Here is a 23729-nt window from a genome sequence, read left to right as displayed (position 1 = left end):
AATATCGGAGAGTTGGTATGGAAAAACTATACCATGTGTGCGATTGTTGGCTAATTTAGTTTTATTTCTTCGCACTCAGCTTGCTCATCCAATCCTGGAATCGTTGAATGGCACCAAAAATGAATGGCTGGTGGAGCTGTTGCGTGCATTCAACTCGGGCGATATCGTCAAATTTGAGCAGATGAAGCCCAAATGGAGCTCGATTGCTGATCTTGCCACCCAGGAAGTGAAGCTGCGGCAAAAGATCTCACTGCTGTGCCTCATGGAGATGACTTTCAAGCGACCAGCGAATAAGCGTACCATCACGTTCGAGGAAATAGCCAAGGAAGCGAAGCTACCCATCAAGGAAGTAGAAATACTCATCATGAAGGCTCTAGCACAAGGCCTGGTAAAAGGCGCTATCGACGAAGTGGCGGGCGTAGTGAACATGACCTGGGTGCAGCCCCGAGTGCTCGACAGAAAGCAGGTGGCCGGTATGGCATCAACGTTGGACACCTGGATGTCGTCGATAACGTCCATGGAACAACTGATCGAAAGCAGAGCAAGTGAAATCCTCACAAACTAGGCGGGACGTGTGGTAATGCTAGTGGGCGATCTAATTCGTTCTTTCGTCCATCCACCATTACGTTTACACCGAAATAAATCAATAAGACTCTATATTTCATTATAACATAAAACATTGTTGTCATCGGTTACACGTTGCTTAAACACTAGAAACTGAACTTGATGCGCTTTTGTTAACCGTATGTACGTATGTAGCTCCCAACGGGCAGTGGAAGATGAGTTTTAAATATGTAAGCAACGCAGCTTGGTATCAGGAACACGCGATGTGTACTCAAATGTTACGTGCCGGCGCACCTCCTCGTGTGCATCGCGACGAATGCGACGTAGCGTTGTGTTGCCCACCATCAACTGTTCGACGTTTATGTTTGCTTCGGCGAGAAACCGCCGGACGAGCCCTTCCAACTCGAACAAATGCTCATCGCTCGCTCCCGGCAATTCGTCCCGCATGAACATCGCCAGCCGAATAAGGTACTCAACGTTGTGGCCGCTCGGGCCCCGTGATTCCACAATCTGCCGCGCCGTCACCAGCACGGGCTCTTCACCGATCCAATACTCGTTCTTTGGTGTTGCAATGTAAACAAGCGTCGGAAATGCTTCGCCGCTGATGCCCGATTGTTCGCTCGCGACGCGGGGATAGAATTTTATATACTCCGTGGCGTACCCACCCAAAGTGCACTCGCGTTGGCTGAGGTAGTCTAAAGCATCTCTTCCGGTTACCCTAAATGCGCAGCCCCAAGTGATACCCTGCAAGAGATGGTGAGAAAAATTCATAAATGCCTGACCTTATGACTGGTATAAGGTTCCGCCAATGTTGAATGCTTTGTTACGCATCGCTAGAACTGAAATTTTACTCCTTGGTTATATATTCGGCGAACAAGTTGGGCAGCAGATGAAGCGGTTCTTTCTAGCTCAACTCTCGTGGTGCCATACGAGTTAACCCGATAACTCTGCCAGCTTCTGCAACTGAAGCTTACCATGGGAAAAGTCCCCGGGCCTAGGACAGAAAGTGTTCAGGATGTAAATCAATCCCCCATATTGCAGCCGTCAGAAGTTCCTCTCTCGAACGGGTTAGGAGCTTAGACAATTGTGGTGCAAATAAGCCAAATTACTACAGTAATGTTGAGAACCGGGAGTTTCGGCTTCCGCTCTACACAATGGGGCTTACTTAGAAGGAACTGCGACCCCTTTTTTATTGACCCTTTCCGGCGACGTGATTCTTTTAGAAGAAGCTCTGTTAGATATAACAAACAAATCCTACCACTATGACAGAGTTGAAAATAACCAGCGCAGTACCTGCCTGCTTCATCTGCACGACAAAAGTGGCCACGCGAAACCTGGCGCCATTACACACCTACAACGGCACCGTCGACCGTTACAATGCAACTCAATCTGCATCATAAAAACAGTACAACACAAGGTTTTAAAGAGAATGTTGCCATATCTGTTCATCCTGTCGTAATGTGATCCCATTAGATTGGTATCCACGATGACGATGATGGTGTTCATTACACTGGGGTTAAACTTACCTCTTTGTCCTCGATTAAAGTAGCCACGCGACCAGGCTGGAAGACAAAAAAAGGGAAAACCAACTGATGATTAGACGCGCGTAAGGTATGCCGTAAGAAGGAATGCGTGTGTGTAACGTCTTCGGCAAGACGCAGGAATACATAATAGTGAGCCATTTCAATCGGAATTCGATGACGCCAGGATCGGTGACGTATAGTTGAAGAACGACACACGTTTGATGCGTCTGAAAGGGCAAGAACAATCAATATCGTCTTTGCATTTGTCTTAATTGTTTTAAAGAGAGACACGTTCGTTGATGTTTATTGTTACAGCGCAACCCGCAATGCCTTCGGGCGAACTTACTCGAGATTGATCGTCGCATCAAATTTGTTTTAAAGAAACAAAACAAGAGCTGTTTGAATCTACTTTAAATAACATTCAGAACCCGTAACGTTCAACAAAGTAAAAACAGACTCTAAATTTGATGGACATAGCCCGGTTAGCCATAGTAAAGCCTGATTTCTACATTCTACTTTCAATTCGATTATGAGCGGGATGTGCGCGGACGCACTTCCCGGCTACCAAAAATTGCGCACACGAGTCATCCACATGAGGGATGATCGCAGGGGTCAACCCAACCGAAGTGCAATGGAAGGGCCTCACCCTGGGGGAACCGCCTTAGTGATCACGGTAACCCCTGTGCCAGGTAAGTATGCTGTTTCGGGATTCGGTTTGCTCAGCCCATCCCGACGCCGCCTGTTGCGCTAGCGATGGATAATGTCCAGTTCGACTGGTTGGTTCAATTTTGCCATTCGTTCGTCTCCTCTGGCCATACCCTAAGCATCGATCCCATTTGGAACACGCATACATGGAAATTATTTGGCCGGTCCCTTGCTATAATTGCTTTTATTTTTGCTGGCAGGTAGTTTCAGGCTAGCCAAACTCTATCCTGTTTAGGTAGCCGAAACAAGAAAAACCCGTGCGGAGCCAACGAACGCTTGGGGGTGTAATTCAACTTTAGTTGAATTTTGCCAAGGTTAAATCTTTATTACGAATGCTGTAAAATATTGTTTTGCAATTTTATCGCAGAAACACTGCAGTTACGGAGCGAGAAAAGGGAAAGTTTAATTTCATAACACTCGCATCTGCACATCTCAAGTATGTGTTGCAGAAATTGGCCAACGAGTGACGATCGCAGCTTCTGTAAGCATTTTCTTATAATATATACAGACAGGTCTGTATTACACGTTTACGAAAAAAATGTAAAATTGGGTAACCAATTGAATCATGGCCCAGGGAGTATGAATAAAACATCGTTGGTTTCTGGGGAAAACATCGTAAGACAATTCTGTGACATGTTTTGGTGGGTGTTTCTCGAAGCATTTTCGTAATTTTCGTCAAACGATGAAAATTTTAACCCTCTTAGCTTGCATTTTATTTCGAAACCGTTAAACAAAAGAAACTGCTTCGAGCAGTAAGGCCTAGCGACGCCGAAATAGTTGGAAAGGAAGGACTCTTAGTTAGAGTCTTCGAGATGATCGTGTTTTCAAAGCGACAGGTCCTAAGGTTAACACGAGCGTAATCGCCGTCAATATTACTCGATCAATCCCTGGCCGTAGTGCGAAAATAGGTTATCAGCTCAACCCTTTTCACCTACTCTTCATATGTTCCCATGGCAGGCAGCCTTGCCATGAAGCTTATCAGTAAAATTAACAATCTTACAATGTGATTCACGAGCAGAATAGCGGGATTCGTATTGCAAATACTAGTAACTTCTCGTGCCTCCCCCGATCGATAGCTTCACACCACCCGCCGCTGTTGATTCGGCTGGCAGTGCAGTTGTTGCATAAGCACCGTACGCCATCTGGCCGTAGCCGCCCGATTGGCACGTGTCGGAACGTAGATCGGAATCGCCTAACGACTTTTGTGAAAACAAAACCCACTCACCATGTGTGGCGGCCGAAAACAATGCGGTGCTGCAGCAACCTGAACATGGCAGTTCCTTTTGGCCGATAAAACTGCAATTTTGCAGGTGCGAAGGTCTTTTTCGAACGAACATGAGTGTGGGTCGCATCTAAGACGCCCTATTTCAACTATCGAGCCCTGCCTACGACTACTGTTGCCCGTTTCTTTGCATCCAGATCGCCAATTCTTAAAGAAGCGTGTCCGCCAATAATAGCGGATGATCGCTAGACGATCGATAGACGATACCCTTTGATCTAACCAGCATGTTCCGTGGTCTGCCGCCAATACTGTTTACAAACAGTATCGCTACTATGTGTGTATTAGAACTCTCTGTCTTTCTTCGGCCTCTCTCTCATTCGTTTCGGTTGAAACCCGTGTCGCGCCCGCGTGTGACGGAATGCTAGGCGCGTGTGGGCCGACACACTAGACATTCGAACAGGTTGAACAGGTCGAAGAAGAGAATCCGTATGGGCGGCGATACGCCGTGGTTGTTTTTTGCGATAACAAAAATAGACTGCGACAAAGTTGCTCTCGTGCCGCTCGATTTGTTATCGTCACCAGACGGAACTTCTATTATGTGGGATGGTGGTGTTAGTATTCAAAATCGGTAAATCGGTAAATCGGCGCGAGAATATCGCGACTCTTCGTGCGGGCAGCGAGAACGATAGAGTGCGCGAAAAATCTCGCCTTGCACGAAGGTCTAGGTCTTTTCGGCCTGTCTGATTGTGTTGTTTCAGGTGACGGTGAAGGGTTTCACGGATGGTGGTCGCTTACCTGTTCTCTGGTGCCACGATGCGTTACGTTGCCTTGCCAGAACCGGCGAACATATCCTCGGATGTAGCCCGTAATGCAGTCAGAGTAGTCGAATCCAGGATACCAGCAAAGCGATCCGTAGCCAAAAACCCACACAGCAGGGGTGGTTGCAGAATTGTTGCCAGTGGCGGCAGCAGCAGCAGCTGCGGCCGGATCCAGCAGTCCTTCCGCATCCATCGGGCTAACGTAGGAGAAGTGTTCTGGGATGCCTTTGGCGTGTTTGTTACGCCGCTCGTCGATGGCCGATTTGTTTGGTACGGTACCACACGAGCTCACTTACGGACACAAGGTGCAAGCAAGGTCGGGCGCAAAAGAGGGATGGCGAAGCGCAATTTTCCTGTGACACACTTTATCTCTCGCCCCGCTACGAGGAAGGAAGCGCACACACGCCTTGCTCGTGATCGTGTGCAAAATGATGCGCACGATGATTACTGATGGTGACCTCTGATCGGTGGTTTGCACTACTTCGCTAAGTGGACTTGTTTGTTCGTACTCTTGCGAGGACCAACGCGCGCACCGGCACCCACGTTGCGTGTGTTTGTGGCGCTAACAAAGTCCTTTTATTATATTTTTTCTTTGCTATTCTTTGAGGCGGTCGTTCACACTTTGCGTCACTAACGAGCACGTTTCGATTTCTTCGGCGCACCACAGCGTCTAGATCTAAAGACTTGGATTGGATCCGTGGATGTCCCTACGATTTCCCGTTTCTTCTCGCCGCTAGAGTGCTATTGTCGCCAACCCGTCAGGTCTTTTCCGTTGGTGGAAATGGCGATGATGGAGGTGTTGATGCTGCCGTTGGTTCAGCTCCAGCGTGACCGGATGTAGCCTTCCCAGCGCTGTCGCGACTGTTGCGGCCGGCGCGGCTCGTTTAAACAAGTCTACTGACTCGGATGTCCGTAAGCAGATGGATACTGCTCTGCCCGGTTTACTAGCAGCGGATGGAGGCTTCATGTTCTGTAGGAACACACATGTGGAAAAAGGTAAATAAATTCACATCAGTCGCTAGTTCGTACTGGTAATCGGTACACACAGAGGGCCCCTTCGAGCACCACCACCAAGAGAGGTTCTACTAAAACGTTGGGGCAGCGCAGAGAAGGGATCCGCGGATCGTGGGTGCCCTGCCCAACCAAAGACAAAGCACATACACCTCACACACAGTAAACGGAACACGAACACGGGGCCCGACACCGTCCTGGTGTGCGTGTGTCCAAGCGCGCGCGTGGCGAGCGCACACCATTTGTGCGCGTGCTCGTGCGCGAACCTAATAAAAAGCAATCACCCCTCTCCGCCAACGCTCAGTAGTGTGTCTCCGTTGCCTTCAGTGTGTTGGGGCGTACATTTACCTAAATTAGTGCGTCCGCATAAGTAATCAAAAAAGGAAACATAGCAAAATCATTCCCATTTAAAGACACGCGGTCCCGCCGGCCAAGAGAGATACCGATACGGAAACCGTAGATCGGTTTTGTCATAGTACTTTTAACAATTTTATTAATCCAGTCTTTTCCGGAGCAGACTTATCTTAAGCGGGAGCAAATTGAAACGACAAGGAACCTACTGTGTCGATTAAATATGTATCCTTCGAGCACGTGGTCCCACAAGGCGCTCATACAACAACGCCTTTCACTGTACCCGATGCGCGTGGGATGAACTTTTCTCGATGACGCTCTCTGCCGCTTTCACAAAGGGAATGTCAAACAGGGCGCGTTCATTAGTGACGTTCACACGTATTTCTCCCAAGTTGATGCACTTGATAATGGTGCGAATGGCATCTTTTCGCTATCCTCAATCTATTATTTTCCAATCTGGGACCATAAATTGCTAAGCAATAAGCACAAAAGTCTCCATATGGCATAACCCGTGACCATGAACTTGGTTGAACTAACTACCGGTGAAGGCAAAAGGGTTAGAGCAAGAGGTCAGGGCGGGCACTTACCCGATGCGCTTGCGAGCTAGTGCTCCGTTTCTTCCGCACTGCTGCCATGCTGACGAGAAGAAAACAAGGTACCGCACACTACACTAACAAAACACACAACCACAACAATTGGCAACGTACAGAGCCATGGTGCAAAACTATACGTTAATCAAGGACACTGAGGAAAAGTAGGCGACGGTTCGATGTTTTGCACTTGCGGCAAACTCCGCGTCGAGCACCGCGCGAGTCCTTGATGTGGCGCACTGGCACTTTATCAGCGATTTATTTTCGGCGTCCTCAAAACGCACAGTACGTTGTTTGGCAAATGGCTCTGTGCTGTTTTCTCAGTTTTCTTCCCCTCGCCAGCAAGGCACACGGCGACGATCGGACTAGCAGCACCAACAAATCGTTCTACTAGACTGTAGACGTTTGCGGAGGTTTGTTGGTTGCAATTCAGCCTAAACCCAACGATGTTCGACGGATGAACCACTCGTCTCACTATGGGGAATAGGCGGTCATAAATCAAGTTCAATTGCGATGGTTTTTGTTATATTTTCCTAGAATAGATAAGTTAGCTATGAGTTCAAATAATGAGATGTGTATAATGATGAGTATGAGTGAGTTTAAATAATGATTTCGAACTACGATAATTCATCATCATCCATACGGGGATCAATAATAATAATCATATCATATTCATTATTATTTATCATATTTATCATATTTAAACGCGTTTGTTATACATAAAATGTTGAATTCACTGGAAACACATGCTAAGAAAACAAAAACGTTAAAAAACCGTAGATTCTTCCTAAGACCAAATATGTCCGCTTATTCCATACAAATTCCCCACAGTGCGTCCGTTCGATACCGTCGTCGCTTCATTTTGTCTCTTGAGGCTGTTTTTCGCGAAACATTTTCTTCCTGCGTTTTCCTTTGGTCGTCTCAACTACCAGCCATGAATGAATCGGCTGACGCAATAACTTCATCGGGTTGCTCTGCAATTGTTCGACTACGTTGGTAGTCAAACGGTAGTTTGATCTATTTTCCTTTCAAGTGTTTCTTTCTAAAATGTTTATAATTTTCTAAAATGTTATGTTGCGTTGCGTGCAACCCAACCAAGAAATCATTTAAAAATGTTACTAGTGTGTTACGTTCGTGGGTTTTCGGAATGCTGCTTTGAACCTTGTCCTTTCCAACGTTATCCTAGAAATTTGTTATCCATCGCTAGCGCTACAGGCGACGTCGGGATGGGCTGAGCGAAATGAATCCCGAAACAGCATACTTACCTGGTACAGGGGTTACCGTGATCACTAAGGCGGTTCCCCCAGGGTGAGGCCCTTCCATTGCACTTCGGTTGGGTTGACCCCTGCGATCATCCCTCATGTGGATGACTCGTGTGCGCAATTTTTGGTAGCCGGGAAGTGCGTCCGCGCACATCCCGCTCATAATCGAATTGAAAGTAGAATGTAGAAATCAGGCTTTACGATTGCATGTCTCAATGCATCCCATTTAAAGTCTGTTTTTACTTAGTTGAACGATTTACTTCGTTCGGTTCTGAATGTTATTCAAAGTAGATTCTCTTGTTTTGTTTCTTTAAAAAAATGTGATGCGATGATCAATCTCGAGTAAGTCAAATACGAAGGCTTTGCGGGTTGCGCTAACAATAAACATCAACGAACGTGTCTCCCTTTGAAACAAATAAGATAAAAGCGATAACGGCATTGGTCGTTCTTGTTGCATATCCCGAAATCAATAAATCAATCAAAACTGGTCCTCAGCTTATTAAATACAACGTTAAGGAAATTCGTGTGTTATTACGACTGCTGATTGTGTTTCATCTGTTTCATGAGATTGCAATATTTGTTGCCGTCATCTTTCGTAGAAAATAAAATGCACAGTATCATTGGAGACATAGGACTAATTCTATCAAACCATTCAGTTAAACAAGACGAAACCAAACGAAAAAATATACGCTACGAGTAATAAATCCAAATTCAATCAACAATATTGGTCCAAGAGGCGATTGTAGTTTTAAATTCCATCTCCTTCCATCCACCTATCTGTGTTTAAAAAAAACACTTTTATTTGTTTTTACTTAATCGATTTATTTGAACGATTTTGTCAGAGCACAATCCTCTATAAACCCACATGATTCCACCGTAATGCCCACATAAACATAAATATAATATATGCCATTCCAAACATCTACTTGTCTTTACGCAGCTTCTGACTGGACGTTTCGATAGAATCTAGCCACAATTTCAGTTCCTCGGGCATTTCGGGCCGCTGTTCGGCACCCGGAAATTCCTTCATCAGCTCCAGGACGTTTACATTGGTAATGCACTGCTTCGACATGGCCACGGCGCGTACAAATCCATCGGCTAGCGTCACGAACTGCTGCTCGAGATAGATAGCCTTTTCGTCCCACCAGACTAATCTTGTAGTGATTTTGTACGCGTTAAAGATGGGAATCGTTCGCCGGTAGCGCACGCTGGACGCTCCTTGTACGGCACCTCCACGTTTTGCTTTGATTTTTCCGTAAATGCCGGTCAGGCCGTAGAAGTGGAACCGAGCAAAGTCCAGCTCACGCAGGTACCGCGCGTTGTTCATGTGGCGGATAAATATGTCCACGTCCTGTGTCGTGCAGAGGCTATAGATCGACGTTTCCTCCGTTACCTTACGTTTGCGCTGGAACAGCATTCCGTACCCCAGAGTAACGACACACCGGAGGAAGTAGTTTACATCCCAAACCATGTACAGTACGAGCAGGCTCACGAGAAACAGACAGGAAAACATTATCTGAAAAGAAAAACCATATTAAAATTCTCTTATAAACCCAAGGTTTGATCGTAGAACCCCAGCATCCCCTACGTTATTTATTCGACCACTCAAACTGCTCGAAATTAGTTTGTTTACAGCCCTAGTGCTCGAATGTGCCTCGTTTACGTACGGAAATGTCATTTCATCCACATTTCAAGCGGCGGAGTGCATAATGTTTCGGTTTCCGTGACGTGTATTTCCCCATTTTTATAAATCGTGGGGCTCGGAAAATCTGAATCATTAGCTCACCGATAGTTCGTGATACCATAAACAACTGCCGCTGAATTCTGAGATTGGCGAAATTAAGCATTGATACAAAAATGAAGTTCAAAAGTGCGTTGGTGCTAATGGAAGCAGCGTTTTTGATCTGTTGGTCACAAGTTACAGATTCGAACGAGACGAACTTTGTGCCCACCAGCGAATGGCAGGAGCTTGCAGAAGATCAACCCATCCCGGCAGGTTTGCACGTTAGAATCAACCTGTCCACTGGCAAAAAGGAAGCGAAACTTTTAGATACCGAACCGAGTTCATCACATGCTTTGGGTGCGGAATCCTCACTGTCACTTGTGGCCGGGCAGGAAGTAAAGGATCACGGCGTTGATCGAGCAATGGAACCAATGGACCTAGCAGCCCTCAAGGAGGGTCTACGGAACATCCCAGCAAATGACTTTGATCAAGAAGAGGATCAAACGAATGGCGGTCCGCGTAAAAGCTACGATCAGATAAAACAAGAATTGAAAGACGCAAATATGGAGCTAAAGACGGACAGTGAAATTATGGCCACGCTGTTTGCCCGTTTTGAAGAGCTGCTCCCAGGAGCATCCAATGAGCGCCACCAAGAGTTGGACACGGTCTTCGAAGACCTGCGTTACCTAGCCCATCAGATAGATAATGCCGTGGAGTTTATCGATCGTGGCGGAGTGGAGAACATCATATGGCCAAGCTTGAATCGTACTACCGACACTAGCATACGAATTCAAGCGCTTGTACTTTTGGGCACGCTTCTGCAAAATAATCCGAAAGCGAAGGTGTCGCTGTTTGAACGCGACGGTAGTGCCAAGCTGCTGGCGGCCTTTGGCCGAGCCACATCGTCGGACGAGGTTTCTGCGGCACTGTACGCGTTCGGTAGCTTGGTGCGAAAGTTCCCGTTTGCCCAGAAGCAATTGCTTACCGCACATGGTTACAGTTTGCTGTATGGCGTCTTGGAGAAACCGGTCGAGCTAAAGGTCAAGGTGAAAGTTTTACAGCTGATTGCGGATTTGTTGGAAGACTACCGAAGTGTGACGGGACGAGGTGAAACAGAACAAGTAACGGCCCAACAGTACCGATCCACGCAGCTTCTTGAGAGCTTGGAGAAAACCGAATTCTGCAAACATGCCGAAGAATTCTTTCACTTGCATCGATCCACTTTCCTGGCGGAGGAAAATTTGATTGACGAAGCGATAAAGGCCATGCGATCGAGCATGGTACCGTGTCAGCAATACTGGTCGGAGGATCCTCGCCTTCGGCATACGCTCTTAGTGCTCCGAAACACGCTGGACAATCGATTGGACGTCAGCGACCTGGTCGAGTATCGGACAGAAATTCGGCGTAACATTGACGAATTCGTCCACGAGCTGTACGGACCACCAAAAGATGAATTATGAGCTCTTACGACTAGAGATAGGATGTAAATAAATAATTTATTGCATTGAACAAAGACCAGCTTCTATTATAGTCCGCTTTTAGATGTTTTCACAGTTTGCTCGAAATCGAACTATTTATCAAAACAGGCATTTCAACATTTTTCATGGCCAGACGAAAGCTATCTGAAAGTTCCGTATTAAGCCTAGGCCTTCGGAACACACACAAAAATCGACAACATGTAACTTGAACATTTTCTCTTTCGTCAACGTGCAACAGGTTCTTTACGTCACAGGGGTATCTTTATTTTCAACTAAGAACCGCTTCGTTTGCCTTAAACTGAAGCAACATTTAGCGCTTTTCTCTTATTGGGGAAAGTCAATTCACATTCCTCTCCACTATTTCCAGTCAAGCAAATTAAGTTATTTAAGATTTCTACTGAGGTTTCTTAACTCTGTGGAGCACATCATACATGTTTTTCTGCAACATGAACTTTAAACCCTGTCCCTGCGAAAGCAATTCCGCTCAAGGGTGGCCGTGTAAATTCATTACCATTGCAGATGCGCGACTTACGGATTTTGGAACTAGTAACTGGCAGCAAAAACTCAAATGAAATCGTTAGATCGTCTGCCACAGCACTGGTCGAGACTTGTCCTACACCGTTAACAAGCACAGAGAAACGATCGCGGCAAGACTGATAGGTTGTTTGGGTCGCGGGCTCCTGACTGTGCCACGAAAACATGATCGCACTTTTGGCAGTGTGTGCGTTGCGGTGCGTTCGTGTAAAATACCTGTCCACAGGTACACGCATACTCTTATGTTAGCGATCAGCACCAAAAGCTAACGGGTTGTTCTGCATCGAACGCGATATTCCGACACGTTTCACTTGCGCAGCATTTGGCTGCTCGCTTCGGTGGCTTCGATCCACGCCTTTAGAACTGCCGGTTGTTCCGGCCGCTGGCGGCACTCCGGAAACCGTTGCACGTACGTAAGCAGCGATGTGCCGATAGCCCGCTGTCGTGAGTAGGCAACGGTGCGGACGAACCCATCGTGAAGTGTGATAAATTTATGCTCAAAGTAAATCGACTTATCATCCCACCAACTGATCTTCGTTTCGACTTTGTAGGGCCTGAAGATGGGCAGCATGCGTCGATACCGCACCATGCATTCACCCTGAAGCAGGTTTTTGGCATTCCCCAACGGCCAGAAGCGGGTTCGGGCGTACCAGTAAAAGCGGCAGAAGTCCAGTTCGCGCAGATACCGGGCGTTGTTCATGTGGTTCAGCAGGAAATCGATGTCCTGCGTTGTGCAGAATCCTGTGGAAGCGAAACATTCGTACTCTAGTGATACCGTAGGTTGGTGACCGCAGGAAACTCACCGTAGATTGTATGCTTATCGGTCACCTTTATCTTTGCCGGTACGAGCATAGCGTGGAGAATGGTGAACGCCACTCGTATGAAGTAGTTCACGTCAAACAAGGCGTACAACAGTGCCACCACCGCGATTAAACTCCACATGTTGCTGGCAAATTGTTTGTCCCTTCCGCTAATCCACTAGAATTGGTTGATTGAGTCCCTTCTACAATGATAGTCGCGAGTGAACACCAACCCTTTGTCAATATTATGCAAAACAAACCGCGTCCTAAAGCAGAAAGCGCTGTCAAATTGGCGGCCAGATGTGCTTAGTTTGAAAACATTCCTTTTTGGCGGGTTTTCTTGATGTATTTCAGGATATGATCTTCCGGAGCCGGTGAAGCATTTGAAAGCATCCACTACCAAGTAGCAAGTACCTATGATAACCTGTCCGTTGCCGATTTCAATGCGACGAAACACCACGCAAACTCACGTTCACCCTGCTTGGTGGCTGATTTGATACTATAAGCACTTGAACGGCACGCGACATTTTCAACTGAAACGCTATCTTTTATTAGAATAATACGGTGTAAAGGTTGCTATTGGCGGAAGTGTCTCTGATATCGTTGGGCGATTAGATACAATAGCCGCGCAAAGATAATCAGGCTATGCATGAATCAGTTTGGTTCGTATGCATCGTCACGAGCAGTGTTTTTACGGAATCTAAATACCATTTCTTCTCGGTAACATAGTGTTTGGCGCTGTAAATGAACTGTTTTAGGCTCAATAGCTCATTACGCTATTGAGCTTCACTATAACCTAAAATCGATTATAAGCCCGATGAAGATTTACCTGAGGATGATAAGGATGATGCAATTCACGTTGGCCCAGCGAGAGAGCGTTTTTCTAGTTGAGAACAATGACGGAAAAAACTGACTTTTTTGTGTTGCAAGTATGTAGAAAGAATATGTTCGAAAGTTTGAAAATGAAACAAACTAGTAAACTGGATTAGGAAATGGGTCGTTTGTTTTATTTTTTCATTGTTCAGGTTTGTGCGAAATACAACAAATTCAAGAAATCCATTCTACAACGTGTGTGTTTTCTATTCATAGCTAGTAATTCTACTTATAAATGATTGCAAGAATCACGACATGTTGTATATCGCCGGTTGTACAATTACAACTTATTTCCAACCATTCCATTAAAACCATAATTGATTGATGTCATCTAAATCTTTCTTCGATATTCTATGTTTCCTTGCCGCCCCACATTTTACTACCTTTTATGGGGGAGAACACAAGTTCGGTTTCTCCTGTATCGAGTGAGCGAGCCACGCTGCCGTACTACATAAATGATTCGTTTCGGATCCAGGTTGAGTACTACAGATGCATCGACGAATCCACCCCGTCAAGAGCTGATGTTGGCTAAGCTGTTACGTGTTCTGAAGTCCGCCAACACAATGTCGTTGCTGTTACAATATTTATTATTTTCGATACGAGTATCTGTAAGACCTAAACCTAAGGATGATAAAGGCCGAACAACAAATGGCCTCTTCCTGTTTCTTAGTTCATGGACATGTTTGACAAAAAAAAAACTTTCCCATGAGCAAGGTGCCAAAGGTCCTTTGGCATTAGGAAAGTGAACATTAACGGCAGGTTTGAATACATATCACTACGTAAATGAAAGACAGAAAAACCGAAGAGGAATATTCAAACTAGAATCAGAAAGCACGAAGTTTCATTACATGTGAATTTTCGCCTACAGTGAAGGAAACGATCAGTACGTTTGCCATGAAGGAAAGGAAATTAAAATCAATTAAAACAGGATTAATGCATTGCCTGCCGAAAAAAAAACATCGGAAGAACCGCAGAATGTCATGCTCGTTTACATCACACTGCACCACTGATTCGGTTTCTCTTTGTATGTCACGTGTATCTCGTCGTCCTTCGTGTCGGCGGTGGCCGGATCTTCATCATCGGTGGATTTTTCTGTCGATACAGTGTCTTTCTTTTCTTTAGCTTCTTCACCGACGTCGACTTCCATTATCTTGCTGCTACCGTCTTCCGGGTTGGTGCCTGGGGCCGGTACGGTTGTGGTGGTGGTAGCTTCCGCCGAGACCACTTTGGACGGGTTCTCCTCTTCGATGGCCAGTCCTTGTTCGTTTCCGGCAACTGGAGTACTGGACGAGTAAAGCTTCACGCGTGATAGACGATTCTTGAGCATCGTCACGGGGCTGGCAACAAGGCCGAGGAAACCGCTGAAGTCCAAGCGTGCCCGCTTCGGACTCTCTAGTCCCTCCATCGGACCATCGGAAGTCGACTCCGGGGTTATATCCTTGCGCTTACGGGAAGAGGAAACAGGCGTGCGCAGACTGTCGTTGTGAATGTCCGAACCAACTGTGACGTTCAAGCTCGAGACAGAATCGTTCATCTGTTCTGCCGATCGACGGTGAGTGAGCATAATGTTGCTGATGGGACGAGTTGACCGACGACCCGTAATGGAGCGTAGAGGACGATTGATCAGGGCTTCCTCGCCGGTGGTTGGAGTGGATGGGGCACTAGACTGCTCACTGGCCGTTGGTTTCCCAATTTCCTGTTGCTGTTGCTTCTGTTCCAGCGAATCGGTCACCGGTGTTTTCTGTTCCATCACCGGATCCAGCTTGACGTCCCCACCATCACCGCCCGATCCTTTGTTCAAAGAAGTGTGCAGCGCCATTCCGCCACCGCTGTAGCGCAACAGTTTTGTCTTCTTGACTGATGGCGGCATTGGTGAATCCTCGTAGTCCCACGGCTCAAGCAGCAACGATTCCATCTCGGAACCATCGGCAGCGAACCCTTTAAGCGGTTTCTCTTTCAACAGAGAAGTTTCTACAACCGACGGCTTTCCTGCCGGTTGCTGCTGTTTCGGCGTTGAGACGGCTGGTAATTGCTTCTGTTGCTCTGTTGTTTTAGGAGCAGCACCACCAACCGATTCCTCTGCCAGTTGCTTCTGTTGGGACGATCTTGAGCGAGGACTGTCGCGTACCTTAGCAACACTCTCGGTTGGAGCCGCCGTACCAACTTTGGTGGAAGTGGCATCCTTATCCTTTTCGTTGCTCGCTTTCGCCAAAACAGATTTGTCGACCGGAACATTGGACGAGGCAGACGCAAAGCTCGTATTGTTGTTTCCGTTGGTGGCCTTCTTAGATTCCTTGCCATTCGATTCGGGCTGTTGCTGTTTGGCACCAACGACGTACAGATGGTCAGGCTGATATCGCATTTCATTCGATGGTGTGGATGGGTTGTTGCTGTTTCCGCCTGAATTTATCAAAGCCATCGATGGTGCAACGCCCGTGCCTGGATCCACAGCGACCGGAATGAGTGATTGCTTCGCCTTCGTTGGACGACCGGTTCCGGCACCGTTCGTTGCATTATTGGCTCCTCCAACCGTCGCGGCCGTACCACCGAATCCTCCCTGGTAGACTTGCGGCGTGCGGCGCCCGGTCGACTGATTTGAAACGTGCAGCGACATCTACGGGAAAAATGAAGTTCGTACGGGAATTAAATCAACTGTCTAGCAAACAACCCTTTTCGCGGTTCATCGCGAATTCTGCCATGACGAAGAGCGGAGAATACGATAGCTTGTGCTACCGCGCGCAAGAGAAAGAAAATTGGGAGCGAATCATTGTGTAGCGCGCTCCACTAAACTAAGGGTTACAATTGTTGAGTTGCTCTGCGAGAGGCAATTGCCGGTTGCTATGATATTCTTGCCACGAATGGTTTCTTGTATGCGAGAGCACCAATACTACCACACAAACCGTACGCACAGAGCGGAGCATAGCGGCACAAAACCGCCCAGCTCCACTTCCGACCGTAAAGTATCTTATAACGCCAACGAACAATGTACATTCGACTGGTCACATAACAGAACGACAAAATCTACGAAGAAGATCGCGAATGGGAGACAAATGGGGAGTACAAGTCGCCGATTGTCACAGTATTTGTGCCTCGCAATGTTACTCTATGCTAGAGTTGCGCGTTCACGGCGCAAGTGGATGCCGACTAAGAACGACTGGAAACACGAAACGACACGCAACATAGGAATCTGGACTGCGATTATGTTTGATTTAAATCGACAATCGAAGAGTGCAACAAACAACGCTCCGCACCTACCTCGCGCACAAAACGAAACACTTCCATTATCAGGTCTGGGCGTCGGCGGTGCTCGGTACCGAAAACATTTGTCACGGCCCCCCAGTATTAAATGTACCCCTTTTTTATAAACCTCGGCGGTCGGTCCCTAGAGCTGAGCAGTTGATTCGCTCTCCCGAGAGTTGATTGATGGTTTGATTTCGTCTTCCTTTGTTTTTTAAGCATAGGCTTTTGTGATGTTCGATCGAGCAGAGCATTAATCTAGAGTGCGTTGCTCAATCAGTAAAAGAATACGAAAGAACGATCAACGCTAAAACAAGATTGCGAAGGAAGTATGCTCGCCTCCGTGTTTTGCAAGAGAAAACAAAGTATGCCAAGGATTAACATAACGATTGACACATAACGGGAGGTTTGTGATGTTGCGTATATGTCGAGAATAAGAATACATTGCAAACATTCAACAAGGCGGCCATGATATACCTATCGGAATGCAGTTTGTGGCAATCGATGCGACAACCAATAAAGAAGAGCTTAAATTTGCTTACTTAGTAATTTTATCAACTAAAACTATTACAGTTAAATGATGCATTGTCGGGGGCCGAAGTCTTCTGCGATTGAAACGTAGTAAAAAAGCGTAGCAATCGAAAGACGAGGCACTTATTTTAAACGTTTTTAGTGGCACGTGTTCAAAATAATCCCGAAGACCCTCTCCCGAAACCATTACCGAAACGGAGCGAAAGCTTCATTCAAAGAGCGTTATGTAAATATTTATCCCAATGCTTTCCTATCGCATGAGTTATGCAAATTCACCACGTACAGCAGCAGAACACACCGCAAGATTATTTATTTCTAAACATAGGCACGCCTTCCAACGACCATGACCGGCCGCAAACAGAACCAATTGCGGAGGTGTAAAAAAATCTGTAATTCTCAACTAAAACTGTACCGTTTCATTTGATTTTGTTTGCGAACGCCAACGATGGGATTCGCGAATCGACACGTAAGGCCGTGGGGTACTATTGCCATTGCGCGTTGTTTCGTTCTGGGACGATTCCGACGCGGTTCACTAATTTTTGTTTTGTTTGATTGTTTCATTCAAGCACACAATTAGTCTTCTCTGCGAGAGGAAAGATGCAGCGGAAGAGAGGGGTGTCGCACGAAGGGTACTCTACTATTTTTAAAGAGACCTCGAGAAGCCATTGATGTGTACCGAGAAGGTATGTTGTGCTCCGCCACCATCCAATGCTAGAAAACAATATCATTGGTCCCTTTGGTGCTTCAAATGTTTGGCCTTAGTTTGAGAAAGTGTCTCCTTTCGTACCGCTTCTGTCGCAACTTCCTCTAGACAACATAAGTCTGTGACGACGTGTATGGTGGGAAAATGACCTGACACCACTTAATGCATGGATCTCAAGTAATATATCTACTCAAGACTATCAACACAGCCAGTCAAGTCAATCGTCAACCAAGCTACTCACGTCCTGCAGGTTTTATAAATAAATATTCAACGGCTTGCCGCCGACTGTTGAGAAACCGCGAGGTCTACGACTGCGGTGTCTTGTTCCGCGTTAACTACGCTCACACAGATGCTGAGCCCGGCCGATAACGGGAATGATAGTGGTGGTCGTGAATTGACAGTATTTCACATTTAATTACACCACGCACCACGCTCTGAAAATGTCCCATGGGGTGGAGGAGTAAGCGGGAGTGTGATCGCTCTTGAAAAAATAACCCCCACTAAAAGGGAGTACTAAACTATCTGACTGGTCTTTTTTGCTTCCCAAAATCACGTGCGTTTGCAGTTCTTTACTTTAATTGAGACAGGCAATTGTAGCTTGGTATGATAAATGCAACTACACAACATAGTAATATGTTTAGCGTCTTATTGATTCTTGCTTCCTTGGGAGGCATAAATTTATCGAAAATTCTACATATTTGCAGTTGAAGTTTGAAAAATAAATGGCGCAAACGCAGCAAACTGTGTCGCGTGGTCGACACACTCCAATTCGCTCTTTGGCCGAAATGTTTACAAACAAAAATGGCAACGATAAAGAAATGAAGCAAAATAAAAGCAGTGCCAACTATGCTGCTGCTGGAGCGGAAAGACACACAACCTGTTCAACCTGTCTTCCCTCTCCAGTGACGCCCTTGGTTTTCACTTCTCCCAACTTTTTCCCACACGAATGCGCAACTTGAAATCAGGTGCTGGCTGGAAACAAGCAGCTCAGGCCCTTTGCATTGCTACTCTCCGATCGAAGAAAAAGCTGTTTGGCGGCTTTGCATTTCCTTGTCACACGCGTTTCGAAGACGAAGCTGTACTTGTAGAGCCGTGTTGTGCTGGGCATAAAAATAAAAAAGGTGAAAACTTGTTGACACCATGATTTTGTGAAATTAAATCATTCTCAAAATTCGGAAATAACTATAATAACTTCACTTCAGTTTAATGAGGTTCAAATTGGCGAAAAACTAACACACTATATCATAATGTAACATCGTATGATTTAATTATTCCGCCCGGCATTTGTTGCCTGGCGACGATGAGCAAGTGGTAGGTAGTTTTTTTTGTTTCCGCACTTCATTTATTCCCTCGACTATACTGTACCCGTCTAAAGGCACGGCATCCTTAATTCGAGCAACGCTTGATGCTTCACTCACACACGTATGCAAAAGATGAACCAGTTATCACACATACATCTTGCAAACTAAGATCCTCCGCCAACGGCCGAGAATGGCACAGCATAAAAATGGGAGCTAACTCATTTTTCTTTCCTAACTTTTGGCTCGTCAGCGCACAGCATCATTTTGTACCACAGCAATTCAGCAATTGCTTCTGGGACGGGTTCTTATTTGTGCGCCATTTTTGTCACCGCAAGATAGGGCACTGTTTTCCGGGTAGCACAGAACGCGAGAGCGAAGCGAACGCAGCAAATTGGACGTTCCCTTTGCGGAAAGTGCCCTTTTTCACGGGAATCGCCAAATGGCGGCAGAACATAACCTCGATGTTATGTTGTAGCAGGTTGGCACGGGCGGAAAATAACTATAAATAATCGTTGGCTTTATCGGCGATGAAAAATTAAACGCACTCGACATTTACAGGTACCACAGAAGGCACCGGCAAACGGAGCCATTGGTTTCCCTTTTAAAGCTTACCGTTTTCTGCGTTAGCTGGCTTTCTGCGGGTTGGGTGGATCAAACTTTTCAATGCTTATTTTTGTTTACAAAGATAGCTGGTCACACACTTAGGATCTAATCTGTTGACACAAAACACACGAGCGAACACTTGATACAAGCAACAAGGATAACACACAAAAGATGCTACCAGTTTTCGATCAGCAAAGCCCTCGCGGTAATGGCGGCACGGCTTGTTGGATTTATTTACGACACTTCTGTACACACATAGAGTGTACCACTGTTTTGCTGAATTATGTGCTGATTCGTTTAGTAATTTTATAGTTTTTTCACCATAAATACACACCACACGGACAACGGACTGTTGAGTGGAAAGCGCGGCCTTTCCTCAAAGAGAGCGGCCTCCTCTTCGCAATAAGGTGGAAACGCATACATACACACGAGTAACGAAGCTGCTCTCGAGCTCTCAGTACGGTGCTAGAGCGAGATGTGACTAAAACGACGAGCAAAGCAATAAAACGGGAACACGTAAAACAGCACGTACTTCGACAACGGCGGAAAAATGTAAAAAAAATTCTGGCTGCCTCTGGCAGTTTTTATGAATCCGACCGATTTCCGAACGTGGTTCCCGGTTAAAAAACCTGACTTTGTATTTTCGTACCTGACCCTGATATTCTGCTCGAAAACGGATTATAGCGAAACATTGCAACAAGAGCAAATTCCTTGCGCTACTTTACCGTTTAAATCGTTTAATTTATATTTTTCATACATATTTTCGACTAATGAACTAGGCGTAGATCTTATAGATAAGTGTAATTCCTAAACGCAACGTAAAAAGCCAAAAGAAGAGTTAATTATTGAACCGTTCGAGCAGTCGTGCGTTTCAGCCAAATGTCAAATAGAACAGGAAAGCAAACCGGTTCATCGCCGTCGGGAGCGGCGAAACGGTAAAATCAGTCATCACCGTGGAAGTAACGGGACGTTCAGGAAAGAATATTAAATCATTTTTAACAAAAATCCTTCAATTGTAAGTATTTCTGCTTGTCTGAATGAAATTTTCACTTGTGAACAATATCTACCATCAGTTTTGAACGAAGTGCAGCGCTTGGATTGGCGTTAAATTGGAAAAACGATTGTCAGATGCCCCCAAGTGCGATTGTAGGCACTGCGGCCCTTGCCTGATCGACCGGTCTGCCGGTTTGGCCAATTTCTTTGAAAATCGGCACACGGAGTCGTTCAGAAAGGCGCATCAATTGATATTATTTTGAATTGATATGGCATAATCGTCGAAAATTATCCGTGCGGTTCCTACGGTGGTTCTTTCCTCACGAAACACGTTTTGGTTTAATTGCAGCGTCAACACCTCGTACGATGGAACAATTGATACAGAACCAGATCGTATCGGCCGCGGAACTACTGGAGAAACAACTTGATAATGAACTTGGTCGGCTGGAATCGCTCAATACCGATGATCTGGAAAAGTTGCGTGAACAGCGCATTCAACAGCTGAAGAAACAGGCACAACAGCGTCAGGAGTGGAAGAGCAACGGACACGGCGAGTACAGTGAGCTGGCGGATGAGAAAGAGTTTTTTGCTATGTCGAAAAAATCGGCCAACATAGTTTGCCACTTCTATCGCGACTCTGCTCCGCGTTGCCGGATCGTGGACATGCACCTGAAGATTCTAGCAACGAAACACCTGGAGGCCAAGTTTTGTAAGGTGAACGCGGAACGGTGCCCGTTTTTGACCGAGCGCCTACGCATCAAGGTGATACCGAGCATTGCGCTAATCAAGGACAGCAAAACGAAGGACTACATCGTGGGGTTCACAGATTTGGGAAACTGTGATGACTTCAGTACTGAAATGCTCGAATGGCGTATCGCACAGTCCGGAGCGATCGAGTACGCTGTATGTATACTCTACCGATGCCGTTGCTGCCAACCGTTTCTAAGCCTTTACTTGACTTTTTAGGGTGACCTGCTGACGCCACCGGACGTGAAGAAACAAAAGAAGCCAGCCAATCAAAAGACAATTCGTGGGGGCTACGATTCGGACGATTCAGATATCGATTTTGACGATTAAGAAGAGATGGTGGAATACGTGTTTGGTGTGGGAGTATGTTATAGCACAATCGTTAGGCGATAAAACTTGTGGCTCCGTCTATTGGTCGATCATGCGTCTGGCATTAGCAGCACAACGGTGCATCGTTATGCTAGGCGTACTACCAGCACAACAAGCGTTGGATGCTGCTGTCATTGCAATTAAGATTATTACATTCAATAGGACATCTAAAATTAAGGCTTCTTAAGACCGTCGGTACCCTAGCCTTGTCATAAGGTTTGTCTTAGTTTTTGGACTTAGTTTTGTATCGAATGGACAAGGACTTCCATCTCACACTGCCAGCGAAAAATGGTGCATCTTAAGACAAGCACCGCAAGCAGCATAGTTTGTCTTGGAATGGTTTCATTGGCTTCTCTGGACTTGTGGTTCAAAATTGCAAAGTATTTTGCGGGTGCGCATTTTTAGTTTCTATTACATTTCATTAACTTACTAACATGACTCACAGAACTAGAACGAAAATCGTGTAACGTAACAGTAAAACAGCGATTGTAGGTATCGCATGGGAAACAATCGAAAAGTGGTTATTTGTAAGAATCAAAAAACAAGTTTGGTTTATCTCTCTCGTTGTGGATGGCTTGCAAGTCCCAAGGCCGAGTTAAACGAAGCGCTAATAAGTTATTTAGAATCGAAAGCAACCTAACATTAAGGATTCAATTCTGATGTTCGTACTGATGCAGATGACTTGGTACCTTTAATAAATCACACGAAAACGTTTTCTCGTAGCTGAACGGTTTATGTAATGAGTCAAGTTTGCAAGTTTATTTGCGAACAAAGGCACTAGGCACCCATTTAAAGAATAATAATAGGCATAGTAGTTTCTATCATAGATTATCATTGATTTGCTGGACGAATTTCGCATCGCATTGCAATCAATTTCACCACTGTTGATGTGCGCTAGCTTCTGAACTGTTGCTCATAAACCCGCGGGGCAGCTTGTCATTTTCTTCTCCGTGCGTACTCTTGCGTCTTTTTCGTCTCCCCAATAACCGTGGCAGGATCCGCCGAACAATCCGCACGCAATCCGCTTTACCAGTTTGCGGTTGACGGAATCGTATGGGTCCGTGGCCCGTGCACAGTGAACTTGCAGTCCCGGTACGTTTGTTTAGTCTGCGTTCTAGTGTATTTGAGCTGTAAGTCCAATTAAAGGTAATTGAAGATCTACTTTACGACCGTCGTAGGGCAGATGGTGGTTACGTTCGGTGGACCAATAGAACGAGTGTTAGAATCTTGACTTACACGCGGGAGAGCGAGGAGCATCTGAGGGGTCGAACGCCACCCCCACCATAATCATCATCATTGCCGTAGAGCTCATTGGAGCATCGCGATTGTTCGGGCTTCTCTCCGGTGTTGTGTCTATGTTGCGGCACGACTTCTAGTTCTTATTCAGTTCAAACCAGCACGAATGCGCGAACAGACTCTCAGACGTGGAATTTATGTGGGGCATTTCGCGTTGGTACGAATTTAAACGTCGGTGACGATAGCCGATCCGCGAGCATGCGATTCGCGAGTACGTCATACACGAAGGGAAGAACAAGAAGGCCATGCAAGAGCGAGAGACAGAGAGAGAAACAAGCTCCATCTTCACGGTGGAGCAAAACCTTCCGGTCCCGGTCTCCGGTCTCCGGTCTCCGGTCTCTGTTGCGGTCCCTTGAGATGCTGCTCTCTCCGACGGTGCGTTCTCCGGAGTATTGGGAATTTTCGACACGCAATGAAGCCACTATTGGCTGCGCAGTCCGTAGTGCATGTGGTGTTGTCAACAGTATACTTGGCTGCCTCGCGGCCGTTGTTTGC

At 46.1% G+C, this 23729-nt stretch overlaps 7 protein-coding genes and 2 non-coding genes across 10 annotated transcripts in view; 4 read left to right on the top strand and 5 right to left on the bottom strand.

Annotated features, from left to right (window-relative positions):
• Nucleotides 1-690, top strand: part of LOC128274791 (26S proteasome non-ATPase regulatory subunit 13) — a 1674-nt gene extending 984 nt beyond the window's left edge. The window contains exons 4-5 of the mRNA XM_053013098.1: nucleotides 1-15; nucleotides 80-690. The exon at nucleotides 1-15 is cut by the window's left edge and continues 139 nt beyond it. Of these exons, the coding sequence (XP_052869058.1) occupies nucleotides 1-15; nucleotides 80-565 (501 nt within the window). The 3' untranslated portion in view covers nucleotides 566-690. The remainder of the gene's footprint in view (nucleotides 16-79) is intronic.
• LOC128274792 (glutathione-specific gamma-glutamylcyclotransferase 1) lies at nucleotides 646-7172 on the bottom strand. Its single transcript, XM_053013099.1, has 4 exons — nucleotides 6782-7172; nucleotides 4810-5802; nucleotides 2091-2126; nucleotides 646-1308 (listed from the first exon to the last, which is right to left on the bottom strand). The coding sequence occupies exons 2-4, from the start codon at nucleotides 5023-5025 to the stop codon at nucleotides 787-789; spliced, it is 774 nt and encodes a 257-aa protein (XP_052869059.1). The 5' UTR covers nucleotides 5026-5802; nucleotides 6782-7172; the 3' UTR covers nucleotides 646-786.
• Nucleotides 2621-2784, bottom strand: LOC128275804 (U1 spliceosomal RNA). Its single transcript, XR_008269342.1, has one exon. It is a non-coding gene; the product is annotated as a U1 spliceosomal RNA (small nuclear RNA).
• Nucleotides 7173-8041: 869 nt separating the features above from the next.
• Nucleotides 8042-8205, top strand: LOC128275805 (U1 spliceosomal RNA). Its single transcript, XR_008269343.1, has one exon. It is a non-coding gene; the product is annotated as a U1 spliceosomal RNA (small nuclear RNA).
• Nucleotides 8206-8891: 686 nt separating this feature from the next.
• LOC128275639 (protein THEM6) lies at nucleotides 8892-11895 on the bottom strand. 2 transcript variants are annotated; one of them, XM_053014213.1, is made up of 3 exons: nucleotides 11780-11891; nucleotides 10755-11199; nucleotides 8892-9562 (listed from the first exon to the last, which is right to left on the bottom strand). In XM_053014213.1, exon 3 carries the CDS (start codon nucleotides 9557-9559, stop codon nucleotides 8969-8971), a length of 591 nt encoding a protein of 196 aa, XP_052870173.1. In that variant the 5' UTR covers nucleotides 9560-9562; nucleotides 10755-11199; nucleotides 11780-11891; the 3' UTR covers nucleotides 8892-8968. The 2 variants fall into 2 exon arrangements, with proteins under 2 accessions (XP_052870173.1, XP_052870172.1); XM_053014212.1 differs by lacking the exon at nucleotides 10755-11199 and having other exon boundaries at nucleotides 11780-11895.
• LOC128275638 (nucleotide exchange factor Sil1) lies at nucleotides 9877-11229 on the top strand. Its single transcript, XM_053014211.1, has one exon. The coding sequence runs from the start codon at nucleotides 9904-9906 to the stop codon at nucleotides 11227-11229; it is 1326 nt and encodes a 441-aa protein (XP_052870171.1). The 5' UTR covers nucleotides 9877-9903.
• Nucleotides 11896-12085: 190 nt separating the features above from the next.
• Nucleotides 12086-12784, bottom strand: LOC128275640 (protein THEM6-like). Its single transcript, XM_053014214.1, has 2 exons — nucleotides 12585-12784; nucleotides 12086-12522 (listed from the first exon to the last, which is right to left on the bottom strand). The coding sequence occupies exons 1-2, from the start codon at nucleotides 12721-12723 to the stop codon at nucleotides 12089-12091; spliced, it is 573 nt and encodes a 190-aa protein (XP_052870174.1). The 5' UTR covers nucleotides 12724-12784; the 3' UTR covers nucleotides 12086-12088.
• Nucleotides 12785-13573: 789 nt separating this feature from the next.
• On the bottom strand, nucleotides 13574-20350 carry LOC128275637 (uncharacterized). Its single transcript, XM_053014209.1, has 2 exons — nucleotides 19839-20350; nucleotides 13574-16068 (listed from the first exon to the last, which is right to left on the bottom strand). The coding sequence occupies exon 2, from the start codon at nucleotides 16066-16068 to the stop codon at nucleotides 14443-14445; it is 1626 nt and encodes a 541-aa protein (XP_052870169.1). The 5' UTR covers nucleotides 19839-20350; the 3' UTR covers nucleotides 13574-14442.
• A 417-nt stretch (nucleotides 20351-20767) lies between these two features.
• Nucleotides 20768-22636, top strand: LOC128272648 (thioredoxin domain-containing protein 9). The gene is made up of 3 exons (XM_053010490.1): nucleotides 20768-20844; nucleotides 21172-21725; nucleotides 21789-22636. The coding sequence occupies exons 2-3, from the start codon at nucleotides 21189-21191 to the stop codon at nucleotides 21897-21899; spliced, it is 648 nt and encodes a 215-aa protein (XP_052866450.1). The 5' UTR covers nucleotides 20768-20844; nucleotides 21172-21188; the 3' UTR covers nucleotides 21900-22636.
• Nucleotides 22637-23729: the final 1093 nt, after the last annotated feature.

This window comes from Anopheles cruzii, chromosome 3, assembly GCF_943734635.1.
Source record: "Anopheles cruzii chromosome 3, idAnoCruzAS_RS32_06, whole genome shotgun sequence".
NCBI classification, from domain to species: Eukaryota; Metazoa; Arthropoda; class Insecta; order Diptera; family Culicidae; genus Anopheles; species Anopheles cruzii.
The sequence above is the reverse complement of the archived record's forward strand: the minus strand, read 5'-3'. Positions and strand labels throughout refer to the sequence as shown.